We start from the raw sequence: 20,372 nt of genomic DNA on the forward strand, positions 1-20,372 counted from the left end.
TAAAGATGCAGTTTGTAAGTTATAAAGAAAGCTGGCAGTGGACGTTTGTTTGAGCACGTTGTACACAGCATCGTGTTTTTCCCAACTGAGACAACCCGTAAGAAGAGCTCAGAAAAAAAAAAAAAAACACAAGATATCTCTCACGTGAAATAATCCAAAATGGTTGTGTTCATGTTCTGTGGGACCTAGTAAGAAGCTAAATGAGAAAATATGTTTTCAGAGCCTTTAAAGATACCATTTTAAGGCAAGTTTTACTTTCAAGTCACATACTCTACATTTGCCCAGCAATAAAGTCAATAAATATTTTTCTTTTTTTCTTTTTACGTGTTGCTTCTTTCAATCAACATAAACCCATTTGTATTAAATATGGGAAAACTAAAGACCAAGACAACAAGACTTGATTTATTCATTCTTTGGCACACCCAAAGCGTCAGTTTAATCCACTCATTCAAAAAAAAACAAAGAAGTAAAAAAGTTAGATTCTTCATCATTCATCCTACTACAGACCCACTAGAGAATTTAGCAACATTTTGTGAAGCTGGAGACGCTCAGAAGCTCAAAGCAATGCCAACTTTCAGGAGTGGTGACATGTATTGCATTTTTGTTACAAAATGGGTTAACAAAAAATGTCTATAAATAAAAATGAAATTGGCAACATGTGCATTACTGCCTGCAGACGTTGGTGATAAATCATATTTTCCCAGAATATGCACATTGCCCACATTTAAGTGCCAATGATATTTTGACTATTAGGCTCCATGTACTGCTTCCAGTGAAAAACAAGGCTCAGTACATTCTTCAGTCAGTGTAGCTACATTCAGACACACACACACACACACACATATCAAATACAAAAAGAAACAGCAAGGCAAATATGGCGGAGTCTTTGGCACTTCGTACAGAGGAGCTGAGAGGAGCACGGCAGCCACAGTAAACTGGCAAAGGGATCCCAGAGATCTCTCCTATGACACGAGGCCTTGTAATAGCAACACAAGCTTTATTTTTTTTGTTGAAGAAAATGTTTTGTCTTGTGCCTGTGTTGTGTAGTGCTATTAATTATCCGGTAATAAAGTAAAAAAAAAAAAAAAAATCTACAAAAATACCTTCAAATAAGTTATAAAGAGGTTGTGTTTTCCATCTGTTTGTCTGTTAGCAGGATATCTCTCATTTTTCACGTATCTGAACTTAAGTAGAATCAATAGTGCATACTTTTGACTTTTACTTCGTTACATACATTTCTACAGCGTTCAGTTTCATTTTCGGATCAGTTTTTTTCCCCCTGCCAAAAACGTCTTCCTGACCATCACACGTTTGTCTCACCAGTGAAGTTTGGTTGATATATATATATATATATAATGCCTCGTTACAGTACAGAAACTATTTGTATTACTGTAGAAGTTTGGTATCATTCCGGGCATTATTAGTGGGGTACTTTACGATATACAAACGTGGATCCATTAGCGCCTGCACTAAGCTAACCAACTGATAACGCTAACTCGACCAACGTTATAACAAGGGAAAAAAAGCTTATGGGGGGTTGTTTGGCTCAAGGTCAAGATGCTAAGCAGCCTAGGGTAAAATTACTCTGAACCATGACTTTAAAGGTGCTCTAAGCGATTTTGGGAGACGTTATTCTTGTTGACGTTGTTGAAATGGATTTTCGTGCCGTGCAAGGTCATTCTTTTTGGCCATTATGGAACATTTTTGCTTTATCCCAATTACTATAGCACTTGAGAGAAAACAGCTGCGCTTCTCCTGGACTGAATTTGAGTTGGTTGCTTTACTTAAAAAAAAATGTGTGTATATATATATATATATATATATATATATATATATATATATATAAAAATTAAAAAAGGACTGTAATGTAGAATAAGGATGCAGGAATCTTCACACATCAGCCAACTCAGAGCTTAAACCGGTGCCGTAACGGTACGTTGTTATATCTTTTTTTCTTTTTTTTTGCTGCAACTTATTAAAAAGCTCTTCCTTTGACCGTGTTCTCCAGATCTCCTCATTTAAGAACTGCAATGGGTTTGTTTCCTTCAACCAAAATCAGGCAGTGCTCCAGTAACAGAATCCCCTAATGTCTTGAACATGTCGGTGATTTTTATAAAAAGTCACCGAAAGCCTTTTTCCTGAAATTGTTTAGAGGAAACGCGTTGCTGAACTAAATCCATTAAAACGTAGTTTAAAAACATGAACCATTATTAATATAACAAATGTGTGCAGCTTCTGAGGGGGTATGCAGTCGGAGGACTTTGTAATTTAATCTTAAAAACTGTTTCTTGATCAACAGCTGCAAAAAACCTTATTAATCTAAAAACTCAAGCCATATAAAAAAAACTTTTTCACAGCACTGTATCTTCCACCAAAACAGCATGGGCTTTACAAAAGCAATAAAAGGGACACTGTAAGTTCACCTGTGTGTGTGTGTGTGTGTGTGTGTGTGTGTGTGTGTGTGTGTGTGTGTGTGTGTGTGTGTGTGTGTGTACACAGAGTACGGAGTGCAGGGTCATGTTATTGTGATTTGGTGTTGGGTTGCAGGTAGTAGGGGTGAAACAGTCTCTCAGGGGAGCAGATGTGCAGCGCTGCGTGCGTGTGCATCAGTAACCGTGGAAACCGCGAGGTGAAGTAGCCGACGAAGCCTTCGGGCAGCTCCCCGAGAGTCTCCTGCACCTCCGGCGGCAACTCGTGGTAGTGATGCTTCTGTAACAACGCAATGGGAACGTAACACGTGTCAGAGCGGGCCAGCTTGTATCAAAGAAACATACGTGTTGAAAGGGGCATGCTGACCTTATTCCTCATGGCTCGCAGCAGATCTCGGACCGAGTTTCCTTTGTACGTCCTGAACCGCCTCAGGTCTGGAACGTACACGGGGGTGACAGACCATTGATGGCTTTGTCATCCTGCACAGGTGTAAACAGCGCAGCTATGTGACTCTAGTATGTGCGTACCTGTCTGTAGCGGCACAGAGATATGCATCCTCCAGTTGGTTCGAACCACTGCTCTTCCTGCAGTCTCCAGTTTGACCACAATCGGACTGTCCGCTGGCTCCTTCTCTATGCGGTCACTAACGTCCTACGTTCGTGCGCACACAAAACACAAACACATTGTTTCATGGAGAGATATGGGGCTGAGCAAAAGAGGAGGACATGCTAGGTGTCTACGCATACTCCTCTTACACACACAAAAAATAAATAAGAAGAGCTTTTAAACCAGAAGGAAAAAAAAGAAAATGACCAGTAGTCATGGCATGAGGACCTTTAGTATCACAAGAGAGACAAGCAGGCCTTTGTGTATCTACGAGCAGCTGATTTAACACACCTGGAAAAAGAGCAGCTGCTTCTCGGGGCTCCAGAAGAACGGATGTTTGAGCACACAGGCGGTGGAGGGCCGGGCGGAGGGCTCGCCGCTGATCATCTGCTCGATCAGATCCTGCGCTATGACGTCATCTGATTTGGAGGGAGAAACGGTTCTCAGGTTTTCATTCATCATTTTGCCGTTTGCGCCATCAGCAGATTTTTGTGATTATTATTATTGTTATAATAATAATAATAATAATAATAATAATAATGTACAGTACAGGCCAAAAGTTTGGACACACCTTCTCATTCAATGTGTTTCTTTATTTTCATGACTATTTACATTGTAGATTCTCACTAAAGGCATCAAAACTATGAATGAACACATATGGAATTATGTACTTAACAAAAAAAGTGTGAAATAACTGAAAACATGTCTTATATATTTTCGATTCTTCAAAGTAGCCACCCTTTGCTTTTTTTGATAATTCTGCAAACCCTTGGTGTTCTCTCAATGAGCTTCATGAGGTAGTCACCTGAAATGGTTTTACCTTCACAGGTGTGCTTTGTCAGGGTTAATTAGTGGAATATTTTCCCTTATTAATAAAAAAGCAAAGGGTGGCTACTTTGAAGAATCTAAAATATAAGACATGTTTTCAGTTATTTCACACTTTTTTGTTAAATACATAATTCCATATGTGTTCATTCATAGTTTTGATGCCTTCAGTGAGAATTTACAATGTAAATAGTCATGAAAATAAAAGGAAACGCATTTGAATGAGAAGGTGTGTCCAAACTTTTGGCCTGTACTGTAAAAGTCCTTAAAGACGCTTTACACATAAATATAAGCCCATAAGCAGTAATCATTTTAATAAAAGACAATAGAAATAAAATAGCAAGAACATTTAAAAAAAAAAAAAAAAAAAAAAAAAAAGAGGGGGAGGGGGTTAGTTGGGGAAGGCGATTCTGAAAAGGTGGGGTTTGAAGGCCTTTTTGAATGATGACAGTGTGAGGGCGTTTTGGATGTGGTGGAAGAGTGGCTCCCAGGTGGCATATTTGGGTGGAAGGGGTGACAATGGAGCCATTGATGTTGAGTGAATCTGGCCCAATGATTAGGATTGCTGACTTATTGCAGTCAAGTTTCAGAAAGTTTAGGCTGTGGTGAGGGTGGAGTAAGCGGCAGCAGATATTATACACAGAATACAGCCTGCAACGTTTTTTGGGGGGGGTTTTGTGCAATTACGACATGTATGTGATTAATGAAAAGGGACTCATCTTGGAAGACCGTTCTACCCAAGAGTCATAGCAAAACAACCCCTGGATTACTCAGTGTATTTAAAGTGCTCATATTATGCTTTTTGGCTTTTCCCCTTTCCTTTATTGTGTTTTATATCTTTTTTTGTACATGTTATGGTTTACTAAGGGAAAAAGCCCAAAGTCCACCCCAAAAGGACTTACCATCTCCAACAGAAAACACTGTTCACTAACTGCTCCAAACAGCTCTATTGTAGTCCAGCCTTTACTTCTGTGACAAACGTGCGTCACTTTGTAACACCCGTTATAATGCTCACCTAGCTGCTAGCATGGCACGCCCTCATACTCTGCTTCTGACTGGCTAGTAGTCCTTACCTAGGTACTTTGCATGTGCGACTCCCAACAAAGATGGGATAGAAGTGAGATGCCTCACTCTGTAGCTAAAACAGAGAGCTCAACACACAGGGTGAAAAGAGGAGCTGCAGCAATGTGCAGTACAACAAAAAATATGGTGTTTTTTGAAAATCAAACCATATAAACCTATTCTGATATAACCTCTAAATACAATTATGACCCTGAAAATGAGCATAATATGAGCACTTTAAAAGGAAGTTGGATTGTTGAGGTGTGGATCTTTAAATGCAGGACATGAGGTGGTTGTGTACATTTAAATCTTTCTTTTTGCAAATTTTTTGCCGAAGTATTGTGGCTTAAAAAAAAAAATGATTAGGCATGAACCAAGCCAAGAAAGACACATGCGCAATGACCTCTCTCACCGTGTATATCGTCCATAAAATGTGAGAGTGAATATTCTCCTGACAGGATGTTGACCTGCCGTCTTAATGAATCACCAAAGGGGTGCTGCCCCCTGCTGATCACAAAGTAGAACACACAGCCTGCTGAGAACACGTCCACCGCTGCTGTCTGTACAGAGAAGAGGAGAAACACAAAAGACTCATGATACCTCCCATTTCCTCAATCTCGGGGGTCAGCTCAGTTTTTGGTTTTATATGAATTTATTTAGACAAAAAAAAATTATATTTTTTTATAAAAATTAGGATATAAAAAGGTTTAAATCATTCTTTTATAGGACATGTGGTCCATGCTATTGAACATAAAATACCAAAGTATCCATTAAAGTATCCAGTACCATTCAAATCCGCATGATAAACTAAAAACTGGGTCATAGACACAAAAACCATTTTAGCCAACAAGTTGACTGAATGTTCAAAGACAAATGTGATGCGTGTGCATCCTACCGGTTTGTTGCCCGGAGTATCTCGCAGTACTTCGGGAGCTATCCACCCTTCAGTTCCTGGTATTCCTGACCTCAAGGAGAAGCTGCTCCGACCGTCTGGGATCTTCTTACAGAGTCCAAAATCAGAGATGAGAGCTCGGACCTGACCCAGCGCACTGGGACCAGAAAGGAGGATGTTTCTAGGCTTCAGGTCACGATGGACTAATAAAAGGGAGAGACGAGACGAAGGAAGTTTTTCAGAAAGAGCAAGAGGAGAAGCTTTTAGCTGTCCAAGTTAAGCAGTAGAATCCTTTGGAAGAAAAAAATGTGTGCATGCACTTGTGTGTTTACATGTAAATATATTGTATGTATGTATGTATGTATGTATGTGTGTGTGTGTGTGTGTGTGTGTGTGTGTGTGTGTGTGTGTGTGTGTGTGTGTGTGTGTGTGTGTGTGTGTGTGTGTGTGTGTATCTCAGACCTATGTTGAGTGAGTGGAGGTGTGAGAGGCCACACATGGTCTGTCCCAGAAGAGTTATAGGATTCACCTCAGGAAAGCAAGACGGGTCCTCCACATACTGCAGAGAATACAGACGCACACAAAAAACATGCAATAATATATCTTAGTTTTGTTATTACGGGTTGCCATTTTAAATGACATGATGTCAAGTATGGGATGCAAATGGCAAACAGCTTTGTAACAACAGTAAAATGTCAACTGACAAGGCCCTGAGGTGCTGACCTGTTGCAGGGTGGCAGCGCACAGCTCGATGGCGATGTAAGTGAAGAGGCGGTCTCTCTCTGTGCAGAAATATCGGATGACGTACGGGTGAGTGTCAGACTCTCGGAGGAGCTGCACCTCGCGCTCTGCTACCTCGAAACACTCCGGCAGTATTCGCTTCACCGCTACATGGCGTCCATCAAAATGACCCCTATAGTCCCCAAACAGAGGGCCATAACATATTATGCACAGTACTGTGTGTTTGTGTGTGTGATTCGGAACAATATGGTTTATCTCGCAGGTTTTATATGGTTTAGCCCATTAACTCAACTACTTACAAATATTTATTTTGATTTTTCACTACGGTATGAAAACCAACCAACTCGGACATTTTGACACAGTAGAAAATAACCAAATGAATGATGGCTGAATTCCATTTAGCTGGGTCAGTTTCAGGGTGTTGGTGTTGTGCATGATGGCTCACTGTCACTGCTTACTGGGACCATTGAATAGAACAGCCATTATTAATGTTATTAGCAACACCTGTGCTTTCCCTACTGTGACTAGTCAGAAGGTCTTTTGCTGAAGCAAACAGTCACCATTTAGTCTTTTTAGCAGGGTTCCCACACCTTCGTAAACATCAAAATCAAGGACTTTTCAGGAACTATTCAGACCCAATTACCTCAAATTCAAAGTCCCAACACGGCATGGTTTGAGACAGTGATGTTGATGACTGTGATGGCAGCCTATGTGGTCGCTTGCTTTCTCTAACATAAAACTTAACGTCTATCTACTAATGTTAAGTTAAAAAAAAAAAAAAAAAAAAAACGTTCTACTTTAATTTCTATTCTTGCACAAAATATATAAATTCAGTCACTTTCAATGACCCGTGTCCATTTATATTTATTTTCAAAAACATTTAAGGCCTTGATCCCCCCGAAATTCACAAACTTTTAAGGATTTCAAGGGCCCATGGGAACCATGACAAAGATTATGTAAGATAGTCTTTGGAGTATACCTTTTTCTTTTTTTTAAAGATTATTTTTTGGGCATTTTAGGCCTTCAATTCCACAGGACAGATGAAGCCATGAAAGGGGAGAGAGAGAGAGAGAGGGGGAATGACATGCAGCAAAGGGCCGCGTGTCAGAGTTGAACCCGCAGCTGCTGCGTCAAGGAGTAAACCTCTATATATGTGCACGTGCTCTACCAACTGAGCTAATCCGGCCACAGAAGTTTGCCTTTTTCAAGCAGGGACTGTTTAGAAAATAGTTTATCTGATGTTGCGTTTACTTACGCAGATTAGATTCGACATTGAGCTGCCAGCCAACACTACAACAAATAACCAAATGAAGGGGGTAACAAACAAAAGTCTTCCTGGATGGTAAGAAATCAGTCTTATGATGTGCTTGAAAATGCTTGACAGAAATGTCAAGTACACCTATTTTGCACTTCATGATCAAAAACATGCACATCCACAAATATATTCCTTTGATTAACTATTTAAACAGCGCTGTGTTAAAATACACATACTGTACCTGAAGACAAAAGTTCCCGCTGTGCCGTGTCCGAGCACCTCTGATGGAGTGAAGGAGATTTTGCCCACCTGCACTTCCTCACCGTTTCCTATTGAGAGACACAGGACAGGAAGAATGAAGCAGCATGGAATTCATCTCATCTCAATGGTAAGGGACAGAAGGAAAGAATAGACGCTTTGGTGTTTTACCTGCTGTGGGATTGTGCCCTGTGGTGCCATTTGTATCGACATCTGAGGTGCTGCTGCTGCTGCGAGCGTGAGGACTTGGTGGAGGGTCAGCAGATGCAGGCTGAGAGTCTGGATACAGAGAAGGGATACAGTATGAATGGGGCTCTTGCTCTGTACCCAATGCAATCAAGGAATGAATAACAGGTTACAAGATTTCTAGGCTTTGAGAAAAAGTATGCTTTCAAAATTACTTTATGCATTTTAATAATTCTTCATTTGCGCAATGCAAAGAAAAGACGCTCAATCAATGAACTGGACCCCAAGGTAAATAAAAATCAGCATAAGAGAGAACTTGTTTTAGGTTGCTTACCGCTGGAGAGGTTTGTGTCAGTAGAAAGGGTTGTTTCCGAAGAAACCGTGGTCCCTCTCTGCATGTTGGTCTGCATGCTGTTCTGCGTGTTGTTCTGCGTGTTGTTCTGCATGCTGGTCTGCATGTTGTTATGCATTCGCTGGAGGCGAGACTCAAAGGCCTCCTCCAGCTGCCTTTGAGCTTTCAACTGATGAGCTGCACGCTGGAGAAACACACACACACACACACAGATGGAGATGGAGTTTGAGAGATCAATATTGAGAATATTAAAAAGGATGATGAATCTTTTTTGAGAAAGATTATAAAAGTATAACACTCTCCTTTGCAATGCTGGTAAAGCCTCTGAACACCCACAAAGGTGATTTCAGATATTCTGGCTTTAGACCTATGCTCGGGTTGAAGTGGGCCGGAGCTCAGATGGGCATTTATTAGGTCACAAACCTTGTCTAACAATACGAATGGTAAAGCGGGCATTTCTCCTGCCCTAACAAGTGCAACAAAGCTAACAAGAGACTCAGGGAGATCAGTCAATCAGTCTAGACACACCCACACAGTCCTAGGAAGAGGTAGAATCAGCCAGAATTACTGAAAACACCTGTGTTGGTGTTTAGGGCCTTACACTAACATTTAGCCCAAATGTTGTCATAGCAAATTATACCAAACAGAAATGCAGCCAAACAGAGATTGCATTTTAGTTCAGCTACAGTTAAAGACACCCTGTGGAGTTTTCCTATAAACAAACAAAAGTTATGTTTACATTTATTGATACTCCCCAAAACACACTGTGTGTATCCTTAAAGGTCCCATCCATCCATCCATCTTCGTCCGCTTATCCGGTGTCGGGTCGCGGGGGGAGCAGCTCCAGCAGGGGACCCCAAACTTCCCTTTCCCGAGCAACATTAACCAGCTCCGACTGGGGGATCGGCGTTCCCAGGCCAGGTTGGAGATATAATCCCTCCACCTAGTCCTGGGTCTTCCCGAGGCCTCCTCCCAGCTGGACGTGCCTGGAACACCTCCCTAGGGGGCGCCCAGGGGCATCCTTACCAGATGCCCGAACCACCTCAACTGGCTCCTTTCGACGCAAGGAGCAGCAGCGGCTCTACTCCGAGCTCCTCACGGATGACTGAGCTTCTCACCCTATCTCTAAGGGAGACGCCAGCCACCCTCCTGAGGAAACCCATTTTCGCCGCTTGTACCCTGGATCTCGTTCTTTCGGTCATGACCCAGCCTTCATGACCATAGGTGAGGGTAGGAACGAAAACTGACCGGTAGATCGAGAGCTTTGCCTTCTGGCTCAGCTCTCTTTTTCGTCACAGCGGTGCGATAGATTGAATGCAATACCGCACCCGCTGCGCCCGATTCTCCGACCAATCTCCCGCTCCATTGTCCCCTCACTCGCGAACAAAACCCCAAGGTACTTGAACTCCTTCACTTGGGGTAAGGACTCATTCCCTACCTGGAGAAGGCATTCCATCGGTTTCCTGCTGAGAACCATGGCCTCCGATTTAGAGGTGCTGATCCTCATCCCAACCGCTTCACACTCGGTTGCGAACCGATCCAGTGAGTGCTGAAGGTCGCAGGCCGATGATGCCATCAGGACCACATCATCTGCAAAGAGCAGCGATGAGATCCCCAGCCCACCAAACTGCAACCCCTCCCCACCCCGACTACGCCTCGATATCCTGTCCATAAATATTACAAACAGGATTGGTGACAAAAGCGCAGCCCTGGCGGAGGCCAACCCTCACCTGAAACGAGTCCGACTTACTACCGAGAACCCGGACACAGCTCTCACTTTGGTCATACAGAGATTGGATGGCCCTGAGTAGAGACCCACTCACCCCATACTCCCGCAGCACCTCCCACAGTATCTCCCGGGGGACCCGGTCATACGCCTTCTCCAAATCCACAAAACACATGTAGACCCGGTTGGGCATACTCCCAGGCTCCCTCCAGGATCCTTGCGAGAGTGAAGAGCTGGTCCGTTGTTCCACGACCAGGACGGAATCCGCATTGTTCCTCCTCAATCCGAGGTTCGACTATCGGCCGAACCCTCCTTTCCAGCACCTTGGAGTAGACTTTACCAGGGAGGCTGAGATGTGTGATACCCCTATAATTGGCACACACCCTCTGGTCCCCCTTTTTAAAAAGAGGAACCACCACCCCAGTCTGCCACTCCTTTGGCACCGTCCCAGACTTCCACGCAATGTTGAAGAGGCGTGTCAACCAGGACAACCCCTCCACACCCAGAGCCTTGAGCATTTCTGGACGGATCTCATCAATCCCGGGGCTTTGCCACTGTGTAGTTGTTTGACTACATCAGTGACTTCCGCCTGGGAAATCGACGACAATCCCCGTTATCCTCCAGCTCTGCCTCTAACATAGAGGGCGTATTAGTCGGATTCAGGAGTTCCTCAAAGTGCTCCCTCCACCGCCCTATTACCTCCTCAGTGGAGGTCAACAGTGTCCCATCCTTACTGTACACAGCTTGGATGGTTCCCCCTTCCCCCTCCTGAGGTGGCGAACAGTTTTCCAGAAACACTTTGGTGCCGACCGAAAGTCCTTCTCCATGTCTTCTCCAAACTTCTCCCACACCCGCTGCTTTGCCTCTTTCACGGCAGAGGCTGCAGCCCTTCGGCCCTTCGGTACCCTGCAACTGCCTCCGGAGTCCTCCGAGATAACATATCCCGGAAGGACTCCTTCTTCAGTCGGACGGCTTCCCTGACCACTGGTGTCCACCACGGTGTTCGTGGGTTACCGCCCCTTGAGGCACCTAAGATCCTAAGACCACAGCTCCTCGCCGCCGCAGCTTCAGCAATGGAAACTTTGAACATTGTCCACTCGGGTTCAATGCCCCCAGCCTCCACAGGGATGCACGAAAAGCTCCGCCCGGAGGTGTGAGTTGAAAGTCTGTCGGACAGGGGCCTCCTCCAGACGTTCCCAATTTACCCGCACTACACGTTTGGGCTTACCAGGTCTGTCCAGAGTCTTCCCCCACCCCTGACCCAACTCACCACCAGATGGTGATCGGTTGACAGCTCTGCCCCTCTCTTCACCCAGTGTCCAAAACATACGGCCTCAGATCAGATGAAACGATTATGAAATCGATCATTGACCTTGGCCTAGGGTGCTCTGGTACCAGGTACACTTATGAGCATCCCTATGTTCGAACATGGTGTTCGTTATAGACAATCCATGACTAGCACAGAAGTCCAACAACAAACAACCACTCTGGTTTAGATCAGGGAGGCCGTTCCTCCCAATCACGCCTCTCCAGGTGTCTCCATCATTGCCCACGTGTGCGTTGAAGTCCCCCAGCAGAACAATGGAGTCCCCCACTGGAGCCCCATGCAGGACTCCAGTCAAGGTCTCCAAGAAGGCCGAATACTCCGAACTCCTGTTTGGTGCATATGCACAAACAACAGTCAGAGTTTCCCCCCCACAACCCGCAGGCGAGGGAGGCGACCCTCTCGTCCACGGGGTAAACTCCAACACAGCGGCGCTCAGCCGGGGCTTGTGAGTATCCCCACACCCGCCCGGCGCCTCACACCCTGGGCAACTCCGGAGGAGAAAAGAGTCCAACCCCTATCCAGGAGTATGGTTCCAGAACCGAGAGGTTCTGGAACCAAGAGGTAAGCCCCACCAGATCTAACCGGTAGCGCTCCACCTCCCGCACCAGTTCCGGCTCCTTCCCCCACAGAGAGGTGACGTTCCACGTCCCCAGAGCCAGCGTCTGCCGCCCGGGTCTGGTCCGTCGAGGCCCCTGACCTTCACTGCCACCCATGTGGCATCGCACCCGACCCCAACGGTTCCTCCCACAGGTGGTGGGCCCATGGCATAAAATTTTTTTAACATTAATATGCGTTCCCCCAGCCTGCCTATGGTCCCCCAGTGGCTAGGAATGGTGATAGGTGTAAACCGAGCCCTGGGTATCCTGCTCTGCCTTTGAGAAAATGAAAGCTCAGATGGGCCGATCTGGAATCTTCTCCTTATGAGGTCATAAGGAGCAAGGTTACCTCCCCTTTCTCTGCTTTGCCCGCCCAGAGAATTTGGCCCACCCATGAGAGAGAGACATCATGGCTTTCAAACGAGCAAAGTGGCAGTTGGTCAAGGCTGCACCCCCACTCTCCACCTTGCCCCCCCCCCTCTCTCTCCTCCTCAATAACTACAGACACAGAAATGGCAAATACTAAGGAAAGCTCATTGTGGGACTGGCTCTAGTGGCTGTAATTCTGCACCAAGGCTGAATTGCGGTAAAGAGACTTCAGATACAGTATTAGGGGACCACTAAGGTCTATATAAAAGAGACTTCAGATACAGTATTAGGGGACCACTAAGGTCTATATAAAAGAGACTTCAGATACAGTATTAGTGGACCACTAAGGTCTATATAAAAGAGACTTCAGATACAGTATTAGTGGACCACTAAGGTCTATATAAAAGAGACTTCAGATACAGTATTAGGGGACCACTAAGGTCTATATAAAAGAGACTTCAGATACAGTATTAGGGGACCACTAAGGTCTATATAAAAGAGACTTCAGATACAGTATTAGGGGACCACTAAGGTCTATATAAAAGAGACTTCAGATACAGTATTAGGGGACCACTAAGGTCTATATAAAAGAGACTTCAGATACAGTATTAGGGGACCACTAAGGTCTATATAAAAGAGACTTCAGATACAGTATTAGGGGACCACTAAGGTCTATATAAAAGAGACTTCAGATACAGTATTAGGGGACCACTAAGGTCTATATAAAAGAGACTTCAGATTAGAGATGGTCCGATACCATTTTTTGCTTCCCGATACCGATTCCGATACCTGAACTTGCGTATCGGCCGATACCGAGTACCGATCCGATACCAGCGTGTCATATATTTTAACAACTGTATACTACTATCCCTGTATGGCTGTGATTTGATTTCTATCTTTGTTGTCGGTCTGGCTCAGGTTAAACTCTTTGTGAAACATGAACAAACACAAACAATGAATGCCGTAGAACTTTCTTTTATAGTTATAACGAAAAAGAACAGAAATAAACTAACGTAGATTTTCATTAGGACTTTATTATGCGTATCGGATCGGTGCATAACCTCCAGTACTTCCCGATACCGATACCAGCATTTTAGGCGGTATCGGAGCCGATACCGATACTGGTATCGGTATTGGACCATCTCTACTTCAGATACAGTATTAGGGGACCACTAAGGCCTATATAAAAGCATCCAAAGAGCACCATGTCATGGGACCTTTAAGCCGTTTTTTCTTTTAATCCGGCATTGTTTACATCCATGTTCACTAGCAGTCTTCTTCTTCCTGTCTTTTCTGGTGCATTGCTGCATATATTAGGAGTGTTACTGCTATCTAATCAGTGGAATAGTGTGAAACCATTTGCCACCCACATGTGTCACCCATGTGCACACACGCATGCATGTGCATCCACATATAGAAAAACTGCCCCATAGCACTACTAGAGTTCATTAACTCCACAGGATAACCTTAATCTCTAGCTTGTACCATTAATATTGCTTGCTATCGATGCAGTTTGCCACTATTTGTTCATATCATTGAGAATAAAATCTGGAAAAAAGAAAGTGCATCTTAAACACACGTGCATCTTAACAACAGACAGACACACAAACTCACAACGGGGTACGTGAGCGCAAAGGCCAGCCATCCTCCCAGCAGCAGCGTCAGAAAAGCCAGAGTCAGACGGTCCGCAGTCATGTAGACAGGCAGCACGGCAACCGGCCTCTGGGCCTGTTCTGCTGTCCTCGCATCAACCCCTCCTCTATTAGCATTAGTGTCGCTATGGCTACCAGCAACTGTCTGGAACTTAAGGACACAACAAGACAACAGGGATAAGAAAGAATGGAAATATAACGAGTTTTCACTTGTTTTTCATCTGTGTTTGTCGTCATTGCACTCTGTTAACGAGTTTAAAATAAATGGATGTTAAAGGGGCATTTAGTAGTTTATCACATCAATGCCTTGGGCTCTGAGACAGCTTGACGAGTGCTATAATAGACTGTAGAATCCTGATAGAAGGGGATTATTGTCTGATATCATTCCTGTAATTTACTGACTTCCGGGTGTAGACTGCCACAGTGACACAAGTAGTTTGGAGCTGGGACTCACGTAGCGCTCGTGGTAGTAGGAGGCGTGGGAGGCGGAGGAGGCAGAAGGCCGGGGGGGGATGACTGCCTCACTGGAACGCTGCAGGCCGACTGGGAAATCCCTCAGCATGGTGGTGTGAGCCACTGGAGGAAGCTCGTGATGACCTAAAGCACAGATATAACGCATTTAGAGATGCCCGAGTGCTGCATGGGGAGGGGTCACTTTTTTGTCTGGTCAATAAATCAAAGACTTATTTCAGTTTTGGGGGAATTTTGTGACCTTTCTTCTTTAGCCAGAGTTCGAGCTGTCGTGCTGAACGTGAAGCTTATTTTTTCTTAAAACTTAGATTCCCATGTAACCACCAGCTTCCCTGCTCAAAAGTGGACACAATGCACCTTCTGCAACAACAGGGATTAAATACCTTGTGGTCATTTTTTAAGTTAACATTTTTCTCATCTAATATTTTTTCCCAGAAAATACAGAACCTTGATAATTACTCTGAGGTTTGGAAATACATATTTATATTAGTTTTTTGTGGCTGTAAGCACATGTAACCAGGACACTCAATAGTGAAATACACTCATCTATCAACGTGTGTGTACCTATTAACAGCCAGTGGTTTTTCCGGCTGTTTGTGCTCCCTGGTGGGTAGCGTACTTCAGTGAACGGTGTGATCTCACACTCCCCTCGCTCTCTGACCGTCACTCCGGCCGTCACTGGACCCTCAATTCGAGCCAAGGTCAGTCCCCGAGGCTGCCACGGCAACAAGAAGCACAAACCAGTCACATATCAGCTATCTTGTTATCGCCTTGATCATTATCAGTTCCTCACTGTCCGACACACCTGATCTGATGCACTGTAATAACTTAGAATGTTCTCTGTTAAAGCAGGAGGGAGAACAACAACAACAAACATTGATTATATATTTAAACTCACCACTAACGAGACTCCATGGTGGACAAGGGAAGTGGAGGCGTAGAGGTGGGAGTCCAACTTTCCTACGTAGAGAGTGGGTCTTAAATAGTAAAAAAAAAAAAGTCATGTTATTCCATCAGCCAGTGACTTATTTATTTATTTATTAGGACAACTCAAATATGTACCAAATGATTTTAATGAAATGGATTGGATTAATTGGGCTCGGGACTAGAAATAACTGATTGGATCTTGGGATTCCTAAAAATATATAATTAACGGAAAAAAATGAAGATGCAGACTAGTTTTGAATTCAAGTTGTATGTTTTTTTTTTCATTATACTATTGCCATTTTTTTTGATTGAGTGGCATGTGTCCATTCAAAGATATAACCAGACACCTTAAACATAGTTCCAGCCAAGAGTTTAACAACTGCTGTAAATCGGTGCACCAAGTACTGTATAATTAAACTGCAGTACTAGTACTAGTACTAGACTACCAACAAACTTGAAAGAAAGAGAGCCTTGTAGTTACCACTTTCATCATTTGTGTAATCAGACAGATGCATCACTGTGTGACTGAACATCACAAGGATCTTAAAGCTCTTTCGTATGCATGTTTATACACTTTCTCTTACACGAGTTGTGTTTGAGCGGTGGCTTGTTCTTTCACAAACTGATAGCTCCACTTTAACGTAGAGTGTGCGTCTTCGTGGTCGTTGGCAGAGGAGAAGGTGAGGAAGCGTAGCGTTTCCATGGCGAGGGACAGGTGGGGGGCGTGTCTTAGCGTGTCGCCAGAGTACAGATAGACCCCTACAACGGGCGATCCGTAGTTCTGACTCCACAAGACGTCACCTGGAAGACAAAAGCACACACGGCCTTACGAGTGTGTTGAGATGAAAATAAAGAAGCACACCTACCTCTTACATATATAAATGGTGATAAAATATTCACAGAGTAAAAACCACACACCTTCCCCTACCTGTCTCTCTGTCAACTGTCACAACAAGTCCATCACCACTCGACACAAGATGGGCCATCTCTGGAAGTGCAACAGGTGACAGGTCAATTTTCAAAAATACTCTTTTAAACTTTTGAAATGTTGGGAAATCATTAAAATAGTTCTTGGAGACAAATCTGCAACAAAATATGAATTACTAATGGTTTAACATGTTTCTTTTTTGACTGAAATCTGTCTCTTTGGTGGATGTGAACAACTAAAGTTAAAGTCAACAAGATTCTTGAAGTTGGAATAAAATAAAACTAAAATAAAACTTTGCATTGATTGAAATGTTATATTTAATGAAGGAACTATAAGTGACAAAGTACAGTGTATTTTTTCAATCCACAGAGTACTAACTCTCCTCAAATGAACCGGTTCTAGACATACATGTGTCTAAATACATGGACAATGAAGCAATGCAGCTACTTTAGCCTGCCATGTCAGTCTGAGGGACTGAATGTGTGTGCAGGGATGTGTGTGTGAGAGACGTACTGTAGTCTTGTTTGTCATCGTAAGGTGGAGCAGAGTAATCATTGTACGTGGCATTCCATCGCAGCTCTTGTGTCTTGGTGTCAAACATGGTAACCATGTATTCTGGGGAAAGAAACGTGCAAGGTTCATAAACAGTAATCCACGCTGTATATAATACCTCAGCCACCTGTGTGTGTGTGTGTGTGTGTGTGTGTGTGTGTGTGTGTGTGTGTGTGTGTGTGTGTGTGTGTGTGTGTGTGTGTGTGTGTGTGTGTGTGTGTGTGTGTGTGTCATACCTGTGCGTCCAATGTACAGCAGGGGAGTGTTAGGGCAGATGGATTCGGAGGAGGAGGTGGTTAAACTGGTTTGCTTCTCGCCTGTCTCGGGATCCACCACAAACCACACATCCTGCTTCTTCCCTTCACGTGCACACAAACACACAGACACACAAATATTAGCCAACAGCATTAAAGTATGTCACATATACAGTAGGTCTCGTCTGTCATTATTCGTCTCCGACAAACGTCTGCCTCACACATGTCGATAAAGCAGGCCTCACTGCCTCACCTGTATAGAGTATACCATCAGAGCTCCTGCAGGGAGCCGACTGAACCAGCTCTGGGATGGTGAAGGGCAGTTTCTGCAGGCACATCCAAACAATGGGTCATAAAGTGAAAACTGACACACAAAAACACACAAACACACACACACACTTCATTCTTTACCATCAGGCCTTCCTTGTGTTTGCCGCCCAGAACATACAAACTGCCATCATTGGGGTCTGGGAGAAAACCCGGCCTACAAAAACAACATTCATACATCAGTCCATTGATTATTTGAAATATGTCAATACTATTGCCTCTCTCAGCACCAATACTTTTCCCAGTAACTTTGCTTTAATCAATGTGATTATATAAAAAATAAAAATGAAATAAAAAGCAGCGGTACAAGACTGAATAAATAAATGAAATGAACTAATCCAAGAATAAGTAAACACGACTTAGACTACAAAGCTGCCAACGTTTGGTACTTGACAGTTTTTTCGATACTGTGCTACAAACACATTACCAAAAACACTCAGTCCTATGTGTTGTGTGCATGTTTATGTGTATGTGTACTTCCATAAGCTGGGCGATATGACGATATACAATATCGTAAAAAACGCTATAAAAATGCCTATCATATATATATATTTTTATATATCATTTTTATCGCGGCCAAAAACCAGCTGCCAAACTGCGTTACGACAATATTGACGTCATTTAGACGACGCTTTCCATCCCGCTCCTTGCACATTATGTTCATTTTGCACTAGAGTTCTTATTAAATGAGAAAATACTCAGTACTTTTCATTTGTCAAGTATTTAATTCACACATGAGTATACAAAATAATAGCCTTTACCATGTGGTTATTTAGACTATTTATTTATTAAATTACCAGAAAACATATTTACAACAATATTCTGACATATATCATTATCGAGATATGAAATGACCTATATCAGGATGGGAAATTCAGCTATATCGTCCAGCCCTACATGTGTTATGTGCGTTACTCACTCTGTGAGGTAGACCGGTACTTGAATAATGGGGTCTGAAAGAAATCAAAAAGGACAATTTCATAAGACAGGTTTAAAAATGAAAATGAAGATTGAGGAAATGATATTGACATCTATTTGTATGAACCTTCTCTTAGGGTCCACTTTATGTCTCCTGACTGTTTGGAGACAGCATGCAGACTACCGTCCAGCGTGGAGACGAACAGGAGGGATTCTGGTAGGGTGACTGATCTGACCCCTCCAACCTGGTGGGTAACCACAAAGAGAAAGACGGAAAGAGAAACTTTAAGCCAGCTGTCTGACAGTCACCATGTCATGTATCTGAGATTTCAGCCTTGACTTGATTAACACACACACACACACACACACACACACACACACACACACACACACACACACACACACACACACACACACACACACACACACACACACACACACACACACACACACACACACACACAGTTTCTGCTCTGATAAGTATACTGTGTTCCTCCCTTAGCAGGATTTCCTTATCCCTTGCTTTCCTCCTCCCAACCCTTTGCCCTATATTGACAACTTGTCTGTGTTTGTCTGACTGTGTGTGTTCACCACTCCCTTATGTACCCTCTTACGGGTGGCAACTGGCAACAGAAAACTGAACCGCACTCCGTGGAACGAGCACACCATTGCAAGCGATTGCAAGACGTGCAGAGACGCTCACGCATGCGCATACATACACATAAGCACACGCGCGCGCGCGCGCACACACACACACACACACACACACACACACACACACACACACACACACAGTATTAACTTTCTTCAAGCAATTTGGACAAACGTCCTATCATCATAACATGGCAACTATACTCGAGCCTGAAATAGACACAGAAGCGCAGTGGGAGGCCAGTTGCGGTCTCTGCTGCGCAAAAATAGCAAGACTCAAACGGTATTACCAACAACTGCAGCAACAACAACAACAACAACAACAAAAACACCACACTTTTAACGTTACAAACTTTATACCTGAAATAGCTTGCCTTCCCAGGACAGCAGCAGGAGAGAAAGCAGCAGGCGTTCCAGAGCCCCCATGACCCTCAAAACACTTTGTTTCATGGCTCTGAACAAACGGAGGGTTAAAGCTATTGAACTAACAACAGAGGTCGAACTCTCTCTCCATTTCCAGCGTGGGCGTCCATCTGTCAGAAAGTTAGCACCGGCCGTTTAACATCGCTAAAGGCGCGCGGGTAGTCAATAAACACGATGAAAGCTAAGATAGCAGTACCACTTTAAATCCATAATAACAGCAGCGGAGCCGTTCACGTCGCTATCGCTATTCCATATTTCCGTGTTGGGACGGAACCGGTGACGTCAGGAGGTAACTGTCAAGCAGAGAGAGGGGTGGGGACCATTCGCTTCCGCGCTGAGTGACAGGAGGTTCAGCCAATGGGCAAGAAGGTTTGGAACAAAGGGGGAGGAGCTGTAGAAACGGCTGGAACACGTGGAAACAGACAGCAGGACAGTTGTGAACGCAACAAGAGAGCAGAGTGTTTTTTTTGTGCAATAGAAAGTAGTGGAGGGCGTCATTGTTTGTTGTTCACTCTGTCTACACTCCTTACAACAGCACTGGCTGACTGTAACTAAGTGTATGTACTTAAGTTCTGTACTTAAAGGCTCCTAAATTAAGAATTATGTTATTTCCATTGTCTAGGAAAGTCAATCAATATTTGTGA

The 20,372-nt window shown here is 43.8% G+C and overlaps 1 protein-coding gene across 1 annotated transcript; it reads right to left on the reverse strand.

The window, feature by feature from the left end:
* Positions 1 to 1,863: 1,863 nt before the first annotated feature.
* Positions 1,864 to 19,998, reverse strand: ern2 (endoplasmic reticulum to nucleus signaling 2). Its single transcript, XM_028598856.1, has 24 exons — positions 19,666 to 19,998; positions 18,782 to 18,899; positions 18,656 to 18,689; positions 17,821 to 17,893; positions 17,663 to 17,735; positions 17,392 to 17,514; positions 17,117 to 17,218; positions 16,604 to 16,663; positions 16,260 to 16,476; positions 15,647 to 15,725; positions 15,313 to 15,463; positions 14,732 to 14,874; positions 14,240 to 14,428; positions 8,590 to 8,791; positions 8,241 to 8,348; positions 8,053 to 8,140; positions 6,539 to 6,728; positions 6,278 to 6,374; positions 5,819 to 6,018; positions 5,336 to 5,483; positions 3,328 to 3,455; positions 2,958 to 3,081; positions 2,797 to 2,864; positions 1,864 to 2,709 (listed from the first exon to the last, which is right to left on the reverse strand). The coding sequence occupies exons 1-24, from the start codon at positions 19,753 to 19,755 to the stop codon at positions 2,521 to 2,523; spliced, it is 2,994 nt and encodes a 997-aa protein (XP_028454657.1). The 5' UTR covers positions 19,756 to 19,998; the 3' UTR covers positions 1,864 to 2,520.
* Positions 19,999 to 20,372: the final 374 nt, after the last annotated feature.

This window comes from Perca flavescens, chromosome 2 (assembly GCF_004354835.1).
Source record: "Perca flavescens isolate YP-PL-M2 chromosome 2, PFLA_1.0, whole genome shotgun sequence".
NCBI lineage: Eukaryota > Metazoa > Chordata > Actinopteri > Perciformes > Percidae > Perca > Perca flavescens.